The sequence below is a fragment of the Eublepharis macularius genome, chromosome 4 (genome assembly GCF_028583425.1).
Source record: "Eublepharis macularius isolate TG4126 chromosome 4, MPM_Emac_v1.0, whole genome shotgun sequence".
NCBI classification, from domain to species: domain Eukaryota; kingdom Metazoa; phylum Chordata; class Lepidosauria; order Squamata; family Eublepharidae; genus Eublepharis; species Eublepharis macularius.
Genome location: NC_072793.1, coordinates 93924700 through 93941579, shown reverse-complemented (window position 1 = coordinate 93941579; position 16880 = coordinate 93924700). Strand labels below are relative to the sequence as shown.

The 16880-nt window shown below is 44.0% G+C and overlaps 1 protein-coding gene across 1 annotated transcript in view; it reads right to left on the bottom strand.

Moving 5' to 3' along the window:
• REEP2 (receptor accessory protein 2) overlaps window positions 1-16538 on the bottom strand; it is a 33570-nt gene extending 17032 nt beyond the window's left edge. The window contains exons 1-3 of the mRNA XM_054977320.1: window positions 16459-16538; window positions 15786-15858; window positions 523-599 (exon numbers count right to left, since the gene is read on the bottom strand). Coding sequence (XP_054833295.1) covers window positions 523-599; window positions 15786-15858; window positions 16459-16490 — 182 coding nt within the window. The 5' untranslated portion in view covers window positions 16491-16538. The remainder of the gene's footprint in view (window positions 1-522; window positions 600-15785; window positions 15859-16458) is intronic.
• Between the last annotated feature and the right edge of the window lie 342 nt (window positions 16539-16880).

The following is a 16880-nucleotide window of genomic DNA, read 5'->3' as shown; positions in this document are numbered from 1 at the left end:
TCGAAGAACATACTGTTGAGCACAAACCTAGAAATATTCTTTTGAAAAGTACAAGACATACATATGGCATGCAACAGTGAAAGAAGCTATGATTTTATTCAGAGTTAGAATTGCAGTGCTTAAAAATCATTCTTGGAAAAAAGTCTTCTATTAATGTATTACTTTTCTACTAGGTTTCAGGGTTTGTTTTGGTTTTTAATTATCTACCCGTATTGTTTTCCCAATCATTCTTGAAACTAGAATTCCCACACCCAATTATATACTCTGTGTGTGTTCCCCAGAAGACCTTGGGTTTTTTTCTTGGTGGGGAGGACAAAGAGTAACTACACTTTTTTGTCAAATTCACACATTCAATATCCAAAATATAATATGTAAAATAATATGACAGACACAATAGTTTATAACAGGGTGCCCATAAAACTGAAATCCTTATTCTCTCTTAAGCACAGCAGCCAGTTTTAGAAGAATGTATTGAAAAGGAAGCTATGTAATAGTTCTCTGACTCCTCTTCTGAGAACTTACCAGGAGAGAATAATGTCTGTGAGCGTCTCTGCTGTAGTAAAGAAAGCAAACACAATCCAATACATCATCCACTTGACCTGCAAGACAGGCAACCCCATTAGAAATCAGTCAAGCATCAGGACCCACCTTACAATAAAAACCTGAATGATAACAAATCCATTAAGCCAGTTCTGTACACTTATACTTATGTTCATGGGTCAGCAGTTCAAAGTTTCAAACCAACAGTCGGTCTAGCTCAGAATTCCTTCCTCAATGTCTGGTTGCAAAGACTTCAGAGGAAAATTAAATTCTCCAGAATAAGCCAACAACTACTTTATGGACAACTACTGATTGTCCATGTGTGAGGTGGCACCTCAGATGAGTGAAGTTGCCATGGTAGAACATAGGGAGCAGTGCCATAGATATGCTGGACAAAGACCATGAAGACAGCCCATACTTTGAATTGGGCTTAGTAACTGATAGGTAGCCAATGGATTTATGTTGGTCATTAAAAAAAGGTATTTTTTTCCTGAATAGACAGTTCAGAATTGCAATTCTTTCAAAACTAGAGTCTTATATGACAGAATCTAAAATTCTCTGTAGCAATTTCATTCAGGGATTCACATGGTTAAAAACAACTTTCTACATTTCACACTGCAGTGTCTACTCTATCCAATTTTTGAAAGATAGTAACAAGGAATATAATTTCAAGCTTTTATTTTATTCTTGCCATATTTCAGGATAATAAAACAGGTTTCTTTTTTCCATGCTGTCATAATTTCAGTCCCATATCTATAAGGATACTTTCAATTCCACAGAGTATACAGCATCAATATAGCTAATGCCAGGGATACCATAGGCAAGCATATATTTTATCATATTTTAAAAAAATGTATACTTCATTCATATTAAAGCATTGGTTTCCAAACTGTGTCCTGAAGAACTTTAAGTTTCCTCAGAAGAATATGCAGGGCTCTTTAACAAGAGCTGCAATGTCTGACAAGCACCTGAAAGACAGCTTTCTCACAACAACCAAGCTTTGCTACGATGTGCAGCCCACAAGGAAGTCTTAAATATACCTAAGGGTGCATATTCTGTTCATGTAGGGTTGAAGCCAAGCTTCTGGGTTTCAGTGTTGCCCTGGCCACAGAGTATGCCCCAGAATCTTCTGCAAAGGCTAAGGTTTGATACCAAATGGACAGAAGCTGCTCAGACCATGAGTTCATGTGGAAAAGGTAGGTAAAAAGCACTCTTATTAAACATAGCATTACAAGCAAGGAGGACCCAGTTCTACCAACCAATTAGACAGCAAGAATGTCCAATAAAGAATGCAGTAGGACCAGGATTACAGGACTGGGAAACAGCACAAATAGCAACAACAACAAAAAAAACAACTTGTCTACACATGACGTGCTATAAAGCAGAAACTGTGGTATAAAGGGGGAATATACAATGCAGTAAAAGGAAGGTGAAACAACATTGCAATATACTATGATCTTGTCCCTTATAAAGCAACCTCATCAGTTGTTCCATTATACTACAGTTCCAATCCCTTGATAAAATATCTTTCTGAACATTTTTGTTTTATATTTCACAAAATGATAGTAGGATGGAGGCCTTACAAGGTGGCAGTTTCAGAAGGCTGTGATCAGACGATCTAAACTGTCATGGGGGGAGCACAGAAGAGATCTTGTAATTGTGTGGGTCCAGTGCCATTAAGAACCTTGTAAGTGATAACCAGGACCTTGACCTGAACCCAGTAACTGATCGGTAACCAACTGAGTATCTGCAGAATGGGTATGGTATGCATGTTCGGCCTAGCGCCTGATAGTATCTAAGATGTGACACTCTGTACCAGCTGGAGTCTGAGTTGTCTTTAGTGGCAGGTCTATGTAAAATGCATTTCAATAGTTTAGTGCAATCTTACACAGTGTAACTAAAGTATAAATCAATTAACTTCAACAGGTTTAGACTGGAGTGACTGCATAGGATAGAACTGTCAGACTCCAAGTTTAGAATATATAAATAAATTTCCGTAATTTTTCTCATCAAATATTTGTTCTTTTGCATGGATTATATGGGAATTTACTTATTTTCATTCCGCCCTCCCTGCATTTCCAGCAGGCTCAGGGTGGATTATGGAATGAGCTAAGGGGAATAAAAGAACTGGCCTAGCCTTTGATTTCTAACTCTTACAAATGGTTTTACCAGATGGGGGGGAAAATTTCTAAGCATAACATGGCAGAAAGGTAGTTTTATTTTAGCAACAGATCCAAACCAGCCACAGGCTATGAAGAGAGAGTCCTTTTGGCTTGTGACAATTTGAACTGTTGATTCACCTACTTGAATAAATGCAATAAAATCAAACAGAACATCCTTTATTTCCTTTACTTTAGTTACACACAAAAACTATTTATATCAAGTGAAGGTCAGAGAGAGATGAGAAAAAGATACTTAGAGAACAGTAAAAATCTGTTGTTTTCCAAACCTGCCCTTGGCCTTTTGATTACCCCCCTCTTAAAATCTTTCAAGATCATTAACAGCTAGAGACACCGTTTAGAAAAATATATTCCTTCTCTGTAGAGGAAAGAAAGTGGGGGGGGGGGGTAAAAACCGGGGGGGGGAATCAACTGGTACAGGAATGCTGCAAAAAATACATGTTTAGAACTTCACACGTTATTACACTGGCACACCCTATAAGCATATATAGCAGTCTTGTGTGACTTACATGGGTAGCGTAAGATTTGATGGGCTCTGTGACAACTTTGGATCTATTCTAACATGTTGCTGGTAAATACTATGCCACGGAACTGGCAAAAACTAGGCCATGAATGGATAAGCTTATGATTGGGCTTTCAGAGTCTCTGTGGGATGGTGGTGAACTAGTTAGAATGACTGGCCTTTGAAGTCAGATGCATCCAGATGCTTTCCAAACTACCTTGGGCAATTCATTTAACTGATCAGGTCAACTGTCCTAATAACCCCCTAGCAAGTTCCTGGAATATAGAGCTTACTCAAATGATTGACATGATAGTTCTTGGGTACAGTCCCTCTTCCTAGAGCACACACTTCCTTGTGGTTTCTGGGGGAGCTGCAAGCAATGAAGCTGCTGAGATGACAGCTGAAGCACAAACAGAAGAATATTTTCAATAACCACTATGAAATACAACTTAAGTTCTTCAATATCCATTTGCATCCATTCTGAGTTAACAATCATGGGTTAAATCCTATAAAACATGAACAGAAGGTGCTCACAAAAGTACATTTGCCCACAATTCCAATCCCCACAGGAGCCTCTTTTGACCCATAAGAAGCAGATATTGGCATTGGGGGAAACAGGGTGAACAAAAAGGCACACTGGACTGAGCTCTGCAGTGAGAAAGAAGCAAGAGAAGTTGCCTCTCCTGCCTATTCTGCCAGCAGTACTTCTCTTGGCATAAGAGGCTCCACTGGTATAAGAGGCAGAAAAAGGCAATTTCTGCTAATTCCCTCTCCTCACTCTAGCTACCTGCAATGCATGGGTTTTTGTCCATGTGCCCCCTCCTAAACACAAGCATAGCTTCTCATGGGTCAAGAGAGGTTGCTGGAGGAAGGGCAACACACCAAGTGAATTCTGCTTGTGTAAAAGGGTCTTGTGTCAGATTTTAATTGCTGCTACTGACACTCAAAGAGGTGGACAGAAAGCTTGGTCCTACCTGTATTATCTGTTGAACAGTTAAAGGTATGTACCCAATCAGCACCCCACAAACCTAGTGTATGGTTCCGGTTTGTGGATGATACATTTATCATTTGGAGCCATGGGGAGGAAGAATTGATGGGGTTTTTGAATCATCTCAACAACATCCACCTGAACATACAATTCACAATGGAGAAAGAAATCGAGGGAAAACTCCCATTCCTGGATACCCTGGTCATCCGCAAAGCAAACTTTCAGTTAGGTCACAAGGTCTACAGGAAACCAACTCACACTGATCGGTACTTACACAAAAACTCCAATCACCACCCCTGACAGAAAAGAGGCATAATGAAAACATTAGTGGATCGTGCAAGACGGATATGTGAGCCACACTTTCTCAATGAGGAAATTAATCATCTAAACCACGCACTTCAGGCAAATGGCTACTCTAGAAATGAAATCCGAAGAGCAATCAAACCCAGGATGAATCAAACAACCAAGGAAAAACAGTCTCCTACAGGAAAAGTGTTTTTGCCATATATCAAAGGAATTACCGATCAGATGGGAAAGCTTATGAAAAAGCATAACCTTCAAGCAGTATTCAGACCCACCCGAAAAATACAACAGATGCTACGATCAGCAAAAGACAGTAGAGACCCCCTCACCTCTGCAGGAGTATACCGTATACCCTGCAGCTGTGGACAAGTTTACATCGGGACCACAAAGCGTAGCATCCAGACAAGAATAAAAGAACATGAAAGACACTGCAGACTTGGACAACCTGAAAAATCAGCAGTGGCTGAACATAGCCTAACTCAAACAGGGCACAGTATCTTATTCCAGGACACCAAAATACTGGACAACACTTCCAACTACTTTGTCAGACTGCACAGGGAAGCCATTGAAATTCACAAGCATAAGCAAAACTTCAACAGGAAAGAAGAAACCTTAAGAATGAACAGAGCATGGTTTCCAGTTCTGAAAAACACCAGGCTAACAAAACATTCTATCCCCGACAATAGCCCTGCAGAGAAGATTAGCACATCAAGTACCAATCCGTATGCAAAAGAACCTCCTCAGGATACAGTGAAGCCTCCCGCCATTAGCATTCCACACCCTGTAAAACTCTTACAGGATGACTCAGCTCAACCCCACCCCTCCTGAGTAGATACAAATGACCTACATCTTTTCCACACTGTGACACTGAGAGATCTCTGTCTTTTGGTGCTACACCTCTGAAGATGCCAGCCACAGCTGCTGGCGAAACGTCAGGAACTACAATGCCAAGACCACGGCAATACAGCCCGGAAAACCCACAACAACCATCGTTCTCCGGCCGTGAAAGCCTTCGACAATACATCGTATGTACCCAAACTCCATTTTTTTGGCCAAAGCTGAGATAATAAAAATGTTGGATCCTCTGCTGGATAAGAGCATACTGCCGCTGTATAGTTTTAGATAGACCTATCTCCCATGAATATTTCTAATCCTCTTTCAAATCATTTAAACCAGCAATGACTGCCACATCTTGCAACAGAAAATTAGCCAATTATATAAATGTATGATACTGGTTATTGTATTTTCAACCTTTTTCCTAATAGCTTCCAGCATTGGATTTTTCTTTTTCACTGTTAATGAGGTGAAGTTTTCAATCACAAAGTACGATTCCTAGTCACAGCCACTCATATACAATAATAACTGTACTTGTATACCGCTTGTCTAGACAGATTAGTACCCCATTCAGAGTGGGGAACAAAATTAGTGTATTATCATTCCCACAGCTGGGGAGCTGGGGCTGAGAGAAGTAGCTTAGGCAAGGCCACCTACTGAATTCATGGCAGTAGTGGGATTCAAACCAGCAGAATGCCAATTTGCATCCCAACCACGTAACCACAACTGAACAACATATACCAGTTTTCATGTGTATTATCTGGATCAATTTCACTCTGGCTGCTGCTTAGAATTCAGGACTGAAACAGCTTTAGTTTTTCTAGTGGGCAGTCAGCTGTAGTATTCTTCTGGACTAAATGCTTTGCCGTGGTTCCATTACTACCTTGACAGGTTTCAGAAGATAGTCTATTACTACTCTTTCCTGTGGAACATACCCTTCAGGGCTTCATAGGGATCTATTCCATATCTCATAGCTACATAAAGCCATTGGAGAGGTTCATCTGAGTATTTGGAGCAAAGTATCATATGCTGATGAACATCCTGCTCTATTTCTCCTTTTTACTGAACCACTAATTTTTTATTATTTATTTATATCATCTATAGCCCATTTTTCTCAAGGCATATTACACAGCACAAGACAGTTTAAATCAACAGGAATGGGACTCTCAACAAACAATTCAATAGGATTTTATACTGTAGAAGTCTGAGAATGAGCAGCCATCTGAAAAGAGAGCTGAAACAAATTGTACGCATGAATATGAAACAAATGATGCTGAAATTACGTAGTAGGATCATATTTATAGCAACAGATGGTACCTACTTTATACAGTAGTATAGTCCACAGTCTCTATCCCTTTACCAATGATGGTTGCAGAAATAATGCAGATGCAGAGGATTCCCAAAGGATCACTCCCAGGTGTGAACAAGTCCAGAGCCTGGTAGACTCTTAGGCCATCAAGTTTTTTATAACCTAGAGACTTGTGAGTCTGTGGACACTTTTGTAGCTCTGAGAAAAGATAGTGGGGCACCACCATAAAATGGCTGCTATGAGAGGCAGTTGAAAATATCAGGGAGAAGCAAGTGGGCATCAGGAAACACACTGATGGTCACCATGGTTTCAATAAGCACCATGCTGTAGATCACTGACCTAGATCTTGCAGAATACTGACAGTCTAGTGGGTCATGGTAGGTACCAAATAGTGGGTTCTCAAAAACATAGTTTTATGTGTATCCCAATATGCATTATTGGCTGGAAGGTCTTTTTATGGCTGCTTGAAATCAGTGATGGAGAAGATAAAGGTGAATAAACTGACGGTGTAGATGGACCTGCTTAGGGTGAGTAGTTCACTGATAGAAGGGGAGATGGATATGCTAATTCTGGATGGGGAGTCACACTTCTTCCAAAGGAATAGGTTTGTATTTTAGGAGTGCTCCAGATAAAGGCCTGTTTCTGGAGTCTCTGGTGGCAGGTGTGACCTGGTATGTAATAGCCTCACCTATGCAGAACCGCATCTGTACGCTTTTACGGGTAGTAAGTTTTTTGAGTTGTTGAACACCCATTCTAATGTTTTCTATGCTCTTGCTGCATCTCATTTTTTCTAAAATATATGCTGTTCATTAGACATGGGCACGAACCAAAAAAATTTAATGAACCAGTGGTTCGTGGTTCGGTGCCAACAACGATCCCAAGAACCGCAACAAACATTTTCTGTTGCCAAACCGGTTTGCAGTTTGTGGGGGAAAGAACGGCCCCCGTGGCACTTACACAGCCCATATTCCCGGGGAGTCTTTTGCAGGCTCTCCTACAGCCATCACCCAAATTTGGACAAGATTGTAAAAGGGATCTTGGAGTTACACCCTCTCCAATCCAAGCCCCCAGGAAACTCCCACTTGATACAATTAGAGCCACCGGTTGACGTTGGCCCAGTGTACAAAAGGTGGGTGTTGACGGTGGCCGCTGAGCCTGGCAGGCACGGGGAGGCAGTGTTGAGCCGCCTCCCCTCAGGGGGCGGGGGGTCTGGCCGCTCGCTGGCGGCACCCCCCATGTGCCCGCCCACCAGGCCAAAAAGGAGCGTGCTGGTATTCCCAGCATGGGTGGGAATGGACATGACATTCAGACGGGGGCCTGATCCCCCAGCAACTGTGGGTCCTCACCTCGGGGTCCCACTAAGGAAAATTTCGACAGCAGCCGACAGTACCCACCTTCCTGCCTTGCCGGAAAGTATGGGAGGGAGAGGACCTGTCATGCGAGGGGTAAGTGGGAAGATCCCCCCAACCTCCAGGGCAAAGAGGAGCACGCAGGTATTCCCGGAGTGGGTGGGAGAGGACCTGTCATCATGAGGAGGGGGAGAGGGAATATCCCCCAGCATCCGTGGGTCCTCACCCGAGGGTCCCACTGAGGAACAGTGCGGTGGCGGCAGCCAACAGTACACACCTTCCTGCCTTGCCAGAAAAGATGGGAGGGAGAGGACCTGTCATCATGAGGAGGGGGAGGGGGAATATCCCCAGCATCTGTGGGTCCTCACCTGAGGGTCCCACATCTATCTGTCTCTCTGTCTTGTTCTGTCTGGCATGAGGAGGGGGAGGGGGAAGATCCCCCAGCAACTACGGGTCCTCAACTGAGGGTCCCACTGAGGAGTAATACGGTGGCAGCCGACAGTACCCACCTTCCTGCCTTGAGGGAAAGGACGGGAGTTGCAGGACACATTCCCACCCAGCTGAAAGAGGTCCCATCAGTCCCATTGACAGGGGGGCCGCCACATTGTCAACCGACTGTATCCGTACACAATACAATTGGCTGCGCGAGCGCAACTGCGCTGTGTAACCAAGGAGGGAGCAGTAACAGGATAGTCCCTTGTGAAGCAGGGGCTGACCTGATCCGCCGTCCTGCCTTTGCGGAAAGTAGGGGATGGGCAGGACAGGAGGCATTGTTTGGACGGGTCAGAGTGTTTCCTGAGAGGGGGAGATGGAAACGTGACAGCAGCAGCAGCAGCTGACATCGGCCACCTTCCTGCCTTTGCGGGAAGGACATCAGTCAAGCGACCCATTCCCCCCTGCTCAGAGGGCTCTGTGTTTGCGATGGATGGGGGCACTGTGCGGCTGAACTATATGTGAAACAGTTCCTGAGCTGCTGTGCAAGTGCCCAAAGGAGGCTGCCATCAGCAGCATCACCCACCTTCCTGCCTTGCCGGAAAGGATGGGAGAGGACTTGTCATGTGGGGGGTAAGTGGGAAGATCCCCCCGCAACTGCCAGGCCAAAGAGGAGCGCACTGGTATTCCCGGGGTGGGTGGGAGAGGACGTGCCATTCGTACCGGGGGCCTGATCCCCCAGCCACCACGGGTCCTCACCCGAGGGTCCCACTGAGGAACAGTGCGGCGGCAGCCACCTCCTGAGCCATCAGCCTCGAGACTGTAAGCGGCGCTGTCCCAGACTCCGAGGGGACAACCTCCGCCAGCGCAGCCTGCCAGAGCGCTCTGCTCTCACCTGCATCACCCTCAGGGCAAAGTGATCCTCCCACTGACCCCTGCTCAGAAGAGCTGGTGGCCCCCTTTCTCCCCCCAATGGATGTTTCACTGGGTGAGGAGGGAGACAGGCTCGGGTGGTGCCTCTTCAGGTGCCGAGTCAGGGCCGTCGAAGACAGATGCTTTGGGTTTTTGCCCCTGCGCACCAGGACTTTACAGGCACGGCACCGCACCACACGGGGGTCATTAGGAAGGACCCGAAAGTGCCTCCATACAGAGGCATTGTAACGTCGACCGCTAACTGTCCCAGGGGAAGGAGGATGAACGGTTACAGGCTGCGCTGCGGGGCTGGACACAGATGACGGGGTGAGGGGTGGACTGCGGGAGGGGACACCACCGAGAGTTTGGGATGGGGACGGGAGGGATCTTTCATAACACACATACCATTCCTCCAGGGATCCATCGCCCACCCATCCCTCCTCAAAATTTTGAGAGAGCCCAGCACACCAAAATGCCTGGGCAGAACAGGCACAGTGACTAAGAATAATAATAGTAATAATAAGAATCATAATTAAAATGATTAGGATTGTGATAATAATACAAATCATTTGGTGGGCCCTCAGCCCAGGTGCCCACCTAGCTTGGCCCCAGGGCCTGGCAGCAGCCCTGGAACCAGAGGGAGGGAGGGACTAGAGCCCTAGCCCACCACTCCCAAAGACCTGACCTGATCAGGCACAGATTAATAATAATCACTGTGAGCCCTCAGCTGAGGTGCCCACTGAGTTTGGCCCCAGGACCTGGCAGCAGCCCTGGCACAAGAGGGAGGAAGGGAGGGACTAGAGCCCTAGCCCACCACTCCCACAGACCTGACCCGATCAGGTACTGATCAATAATCAATGTGACTGTGAGCCCTCAGCCAAGGTGCCCACTGAGCTTGGCCCCAGAGCCAGGCAGCAGCCCTGGAACCAGAGGAGATAGATCCCTATCCCCCAAATCCAAGCTGAATTATACTCTGTCTCTCTCCCCAAAAGCTAGCAAGTGGCAAGCAAGAGCTCTGTCCCACTCCACTGCTCGCTGAAAGTGAAACCTAGCCTGGGAGCCCACAGCTATTTATAAGCACAGGTCCCATTGAGCAACACAGGAGGTCTGTGTTTGGCCATCAGAGCTGCCTATCAGGGTTTGCAGGGATGAGATTGGAGTGCCCGTGGCTACAGAACACTCCCTTCTCCCTCCCTCCCCTGGGTGGCTTCTCCCAACTTGTAACCGCTTTGCAGCTCCATGGTTGAAAGGAAGACCTGTCGATCAAGGTAAGCTGGGCTTCCATTTGGGTTTCCAGGGCGACAGAAGGAGCGCAGACAGAGCTCAGGCATTCCCCCAGCTCCGTTGCCAGGGGAATTGATTGCTGGCACCTGAGTGTCTGGCTTCCCAAACCGCGTCTGAACGCAATGAACCAGGCCTCTACCGAACGCTGGTTCGTTTGCCGTGGCCGATAACGAACCACTGGATCGCAATCGCGCAATCACCAATTTTGTGGGTTTTTTAGGTTCGTAATGCGGTTCGTGCCCATCTCTACTGTTCATGGACTACCCCTGAAGATAGTTCTGAAGCTGTAGTTGGCCCAAAACATAGCAGCTTGCCTGAATCTAACTGCACAGAAGCTATAATACTAATTCTAATAGACTCTCTCTGGTTACTAGTTAATTTCTGAGCGATATTCAAGGCCTTTTACAGCCCAAGTCTGACATAGCTGAGTGTTTTCCCATATATATTCCCTCTCTATCATTTTTAGATTGGGAAAGAATGACTTCATTTATTCTTTCCTTCTGAGGGAAGCATGGTCTTAATAGATCTTTTAGTGCTGACATTTTATTTAATGAAGAATATTTTAATGTTGACATTATATTTAAAAATTGAAGTTTATTACATTGTGAGTGAGACGTTTTTGACGAAAAACTGGAATTTAAGAAATAGTCTTAATACAAAATACTACACATATAAAAATGGGAATACATCTCCTCTTGCTACCTCTGATCTCGGAGCATAGTACAGGCACATTAAGGTCTTGAAATGCATAGAATACACTAACTGCATGAGACCTCAATACCACTATAACTGAGATTGTTTTTGTGACTGTACACATGGGTACTGAATACTGACATCTTTTTCAGGGACCTTGCAAATCCTGATCCTTCTGCACTGGCCGTCCTCACTCAGCCAGAAAAAGAGAGGAGGTGGTAGGTTGGAGCAAGCATGCACAGAGCTGTCAGAGTGAGCACACAGAGGCCCGAGTTGCCATGGCCAGGATTGGCACGCAGACCTATGGCACCATGAGTTGAGCTGCTGTGGGTGGTAGACTCAAGTGTAAATGAACCTGGGCACAGCCCGAACCACCACACCTGAACTGGATGAGGAGCCCAGCCACTGCCACCTTGTGAGCTCAGTGAGAGGGGACCTGCCTGCTCTCTTCTTTCCTCCTTTATGAGGTGGGGCCAGGCAGGAGATAGGGTGAGTTGCTGCAGCTCCAGACAAGCAACGTGCTGCAACTTCCCCACGAACAAACTGCTGTGACCCTAGGCAAGCAAGGAGCTACTGCTGCCTTGCAAACTGGATGGGCACAGAGCCCAGAAGAATAGCTTGTGGGGGAAGGGGCTGGGCAGGGAAAGGCGGTAGGGTGAGAAGGATGAAGTGGCTAATAATTGCATTTTCTGTTCTCTCTTCCTCATGAGGTAGGAGAAAGGAGGTTTCTTCCTCCTAAAGCATAAGGTTCAAGTTAAACTTCTCAAGGTTCCTTTCACAAATAGGGTTGCTAACTTTTCAACAAGTCCCTGCTGATGTATCTTTAAGATCAGCTTGATCTGCATACATTGTTGATTTCCATATTGCAGATCAGCCTCATTATTAAGTCCATTTTTTTTATTTGTTAATTGGTAACTGCTAGCAGATCAGCAATAGAAAAGTTTAGTGCACATTTGGAAAGGTGAGTAGTAATAAAATCAGAATGTCCCCAGATCCACTCTCATGACTGCTTTGAAAGCCTAATTAGCTTAATGATCTATCGTTGGTACCTGACACCAAAGAAAATTGCGCTAGGGAATGTGAACACGTCTAATAAATGCTGGAAATGTAAAAAGCATGAAGGCAGTACTGGGGGGAAATAATAAGAGTAATAAGTGAGATTTTACAGTTTCAAGTCAATAAGAACCCAGAACTCCTGCTACTGAATTTGGGAATGGAAGATATTCCAGCACAACATAGGACATTGCTTTTTTACATGACAGCAGCGGCTAGACTTTTGTATGCACAAAAGTGGAAAGTACAAGAAGTGCCAACTATCGAGGACTGGATTCACAAATTGCTGTACATGTCGGAGATGGATAAACTGACAAGAAAACTAAGAGACCTTGATCCAGGACAGTATAACACAGATTGGGAGAAGCTGAAACAATATTTGGTGAAAAAATGGGAGGTGGGAGGAGAACTGTGGCAGTTTGAAAATTATTGAAGAAAAACAAAAGAAGAGAGAAGTGACTATACCGGGGGGAGGAGAGTTAAAGAAGAATTACTAAGCAATTATTCTATTTGATTATTCTATACAGTATTAAGTAATGGTTATTATGTGATATATAAGAATAGAAATTAATTAATTAATTATGTTGCTGGCAGATAGGGGTGTAATTGAGAATTAACAGAATTAAAATTCATGAATACAAGAAGGGGGGGGGAATGAGAAGTAGCATATAGAATATAGGTTAAATTGATTGACTTATGCTGAAGGTATTTTTGGTTATAGCGATATTTAGAAATGTGCAGAACATGGGTCAAATTGATTGACTTATGTTGAATGTATATGGTGTTTATAGGTATATTTAGAAATGTGTAGAATACGAGTCAAATTGATTGACTTTTATGTTATAAAGATAAGAGATATAAGAGGAAGTAAAGAGTAACATATAGAGTATAAGTTAAATTGGTTGACTTATAAATGTATTCATCACTTATGAGTACTCAAGTTATGTATAGGGAGGGATAAATTGTTTGTCCCATATTGATGACATTAGAATGAATAAGTTAGAGTACAGGATATTGAGAATATTACCAGTATTATTACTATTGAATAATATGCCAGGAATGTATTAGTTAGTTGATAAGTGAAGGGAAATTGACTTAGCACTGTGTTATAATAGACTAGCTTAGAAGAGTGTGAAAGTATATGTTTAATTGACAAAATAAGTTGAAATGAGTAGGGGAAGAATAGACAAAGGGTTGGAAAACTGTTGGAAGTCAACAAACGGGGGGGAAAGGGAGGGGGTTAGAACTGGAATATTAAAGTAATTTGATTGTTATAAATGACAAAATATTTCTAATTCCAATAAAAAAAAATTTAAAAAAAGAAAGCCTAATTAGCTTGAGGATAGTTCTAGGTGGGTTGCCATTGTTGGTCTGTAGTACAAGAGCAATATTCGGGTCTAGTATCGTCTTAAAGACCACCTAGATTTAAATCCATGTTTACTGTAAAACAGTAAATCTAGGTATAAATTAAAATTGAAATTTAAACTAAATTTAAATCTAGTTGGTCTTTAAGGTGCTACTGGACCTAAATTAACGTGAGGTTCAGCAAGGCACAGTTTCTCAGTCTCAGGCCATGATTTATACTCTGGGGATAACACTGATCTACTTTGCAGGACTGTTGTAGGGATTACCAAATAATGGCCTGTAACCAACCATTTTCTTAAAAGGAGGCATCAGCAGTTCCCCTTTTCTAAAGCAGGCTAATAAACTCTCTGAAATAGTGGTGAAAATGCAGACACCAAGGATCAGATTCACTCAATTAAGTACATTAAATACAACTGTCCATCAGTAAATCGGCAGAGAAGTCCCCTAAGAACTCTGCAAATTGGAACTCAACTAGCCCTAAAAAGTTCACTTCCTGGAGATGTTTCACAAATCTTCCTGGTCAAGATTTTCTAAGGCAATCAATGTTACAGTTTCCGCACAACTAAAGTTTGTGAAAAATTGTGCAAGTCCCAATAATGGTTTACTCAATATTAATTAACTTGTTACATAAGGAAGACATTGTCTTTATTTTAAATAGTGAAGCATACAGCAGTAAAATAAAGGATGTACAAGTAAAAACACAAATGTTATCCTCAAAGCTGATCTGTCTCTTCTCACATTTTATATGTCATTTCTTTCTTTCTCAGTTTTCACACATTTCAAAATACTTCTTTTCTTGTCACGTTACCTACCCTCCTCACTTACGTGAATTATATTGCCTGAGCATTCACCTAAATATCCAGTTGGCATTTTCACAAGTGATAGCTAAGGGTAGTCTTTGAATTTCCCCTAAGGCGAAATTTCCCCCTACCCCATATTACTCAGTTTTCAGAAATGGCACATCCTACACTAAAAGGCATTCATAGCAATACTTGTGAAAATGTCCTAATATTCTAGACAGCAGCAGTAATGTAACTTCTGTTAAATGGCAGTTAGGGGAACGCCCTTCCTCAGGATGTAAGATTGGCATTGCCCCTACAGGCCTTCTGGTCCTGACTCAAGACTTGTCCAGAAGGTCTTTGGACTGGATTAAATACTGAAGATACTGCTGTTGTTGAAATCCCCATCTGTTGTGATTTTACTGTTTAATTTTTAATGTTTTGCATTTTATGAGGCTGAACAGCCAAGTCCATTTAGATTTATTATAGACCTAAGTAGGTATTAAGTGATCTAAGCATCTCATGTTTTGTGTTATATGAGACTGCTTATATTTTATCTTGTTAATTGCCTTGAGGACCTTGTAAAGAGGAAAGACAGCTTAGAAATCTCCTAAAAAAATAAATCGGAACTGCTGGAAAGCTGTAACAGAAATTAAGAGTATTTTTTTAAAATTACATTAAACAAACAAAAACCCTTTCAGGCTCTCAAACTATATTTGATATATATTTAGTTTTGAGCCTGCAAGAATCTGCTTTTTAAAACAGATTGCAAATTCATCTTCATTCATATTTCACCCTCCTTGTGCTCTGTGTGACCTATTATTAGAAGCACTTTATTGATCTTCCAGACTACAATATAGTAGCTGTAACCTTTACAGCCAATGCAAATCAGCTGGGAAAGTGGTGACATCACTAAGGATGTCTCCCTAAGAAGCTCCATGAGGAATTTTCACATGATGCTTAGATCATTTGGTGCTTACACAGATCTGAAATGCAACTGTTAAATCTAAATTGATTAGGGTATACATTTGACCCGCCTTCTGTTATTCTACCTACATTAAAAATATTTAGAAAAGACCTGCAAGATGCTTAAACGTCCTTTTGAATATTCTATCTGAAAAGAGTTTCAGAAACCACATCCTTATTTTGGAACACAACTACCATTATCTGTCTATATGCTCATCACTATAGCAGGGGAGAAAGTATTTGTGGGAAACAGGATGGTCTTTAAAGCAAAAGTGTGGTAACTGCCTTGCACTTACATATTCCTTCACATTTTTCGTCTTCACGGCCTTGTATGAAGAATAGGCAGGGTACAGAGTGCCAAAGACCAAGCTGGAATAGCGGGGGAAACAAACAGTAAGAGAACAAGCCAAAAAAAAAAAAAGCAGGTGTTTTTTGCAGGGCTGGACTGCAGATCCGACAAGTCTGAGCTCTTTCTACAGAGGCAACTTTCTTCTCTTCCAAAATAGCAGGCCTGAGCGAGCGACAGAGCATCGACGATCCTTCCTTCTCCACATCTGAAGCCTCCCTTCCCTCTCTACCGTCCGGCCCGGCTGATGCAACCCAAAGCCCGTTAGACGGCAGCCAGTATATCTTAATCCACAAAAGGGAGCGGCACCGGTGTCCGGGCTGCTCTCGTCACCTGCAAAGGTCAGGGCTGGGCTGGACGCAGGTGGGGGGAGGGCAGTTGCGCCTCCAACACGGTTAGCCCCTCCCGAGGGGCTCTGAGGGAAGAGGAACGGGCAGAGACAGCCGCGGAGCTCCCGGCGGTCCGGGAAGACCCAAGAGGGATACCAGTGGGCCCCTACTCCTGGTCGTGACGGGATGCGAGAGAACCCTGCTCAAAGCCCCCCACCCCATCCCTATCTTCATCCCGTTGCCTAGCAACTGGCATGGAAAAGGCCTCCCCGCCCTCCGCTACAGCGCGCTTACACCACCAGGCGAGAGATGATCCAGGACACCATGGCGAGGCCGAGGCTCCTCCGATCGCCAGAAGGGACTAGGGAGGCGGCTTCGGCCACCGGCGGCGGCGAGAAAAGGGAGAGCACTCTTAAAGGGCAGGTTTCTGCAGCAAGCACGCTGCCCCGCCCCGGTCCCTTAAAGGGGAGGAGCCGCCGCCGAGTCGGCGGAAAAGCGGCAGCAATGGAGCATCACAATGAGCTGGTCAGTGCGGACATTGAACATGCCCACGCATTAGCCCTCTCAGTGACAGACCTGCAGCCGTCACAGAGCCTAATGATGGACAGAGTCCTTCCAATAACATGCTTCATTACAGAATGCCCATCTCGCAGCACATCAAGGCCCTCATAAGGCAAACCTGTTAAGACGCTGCAAAAAGGGGCGCACCGAATAGT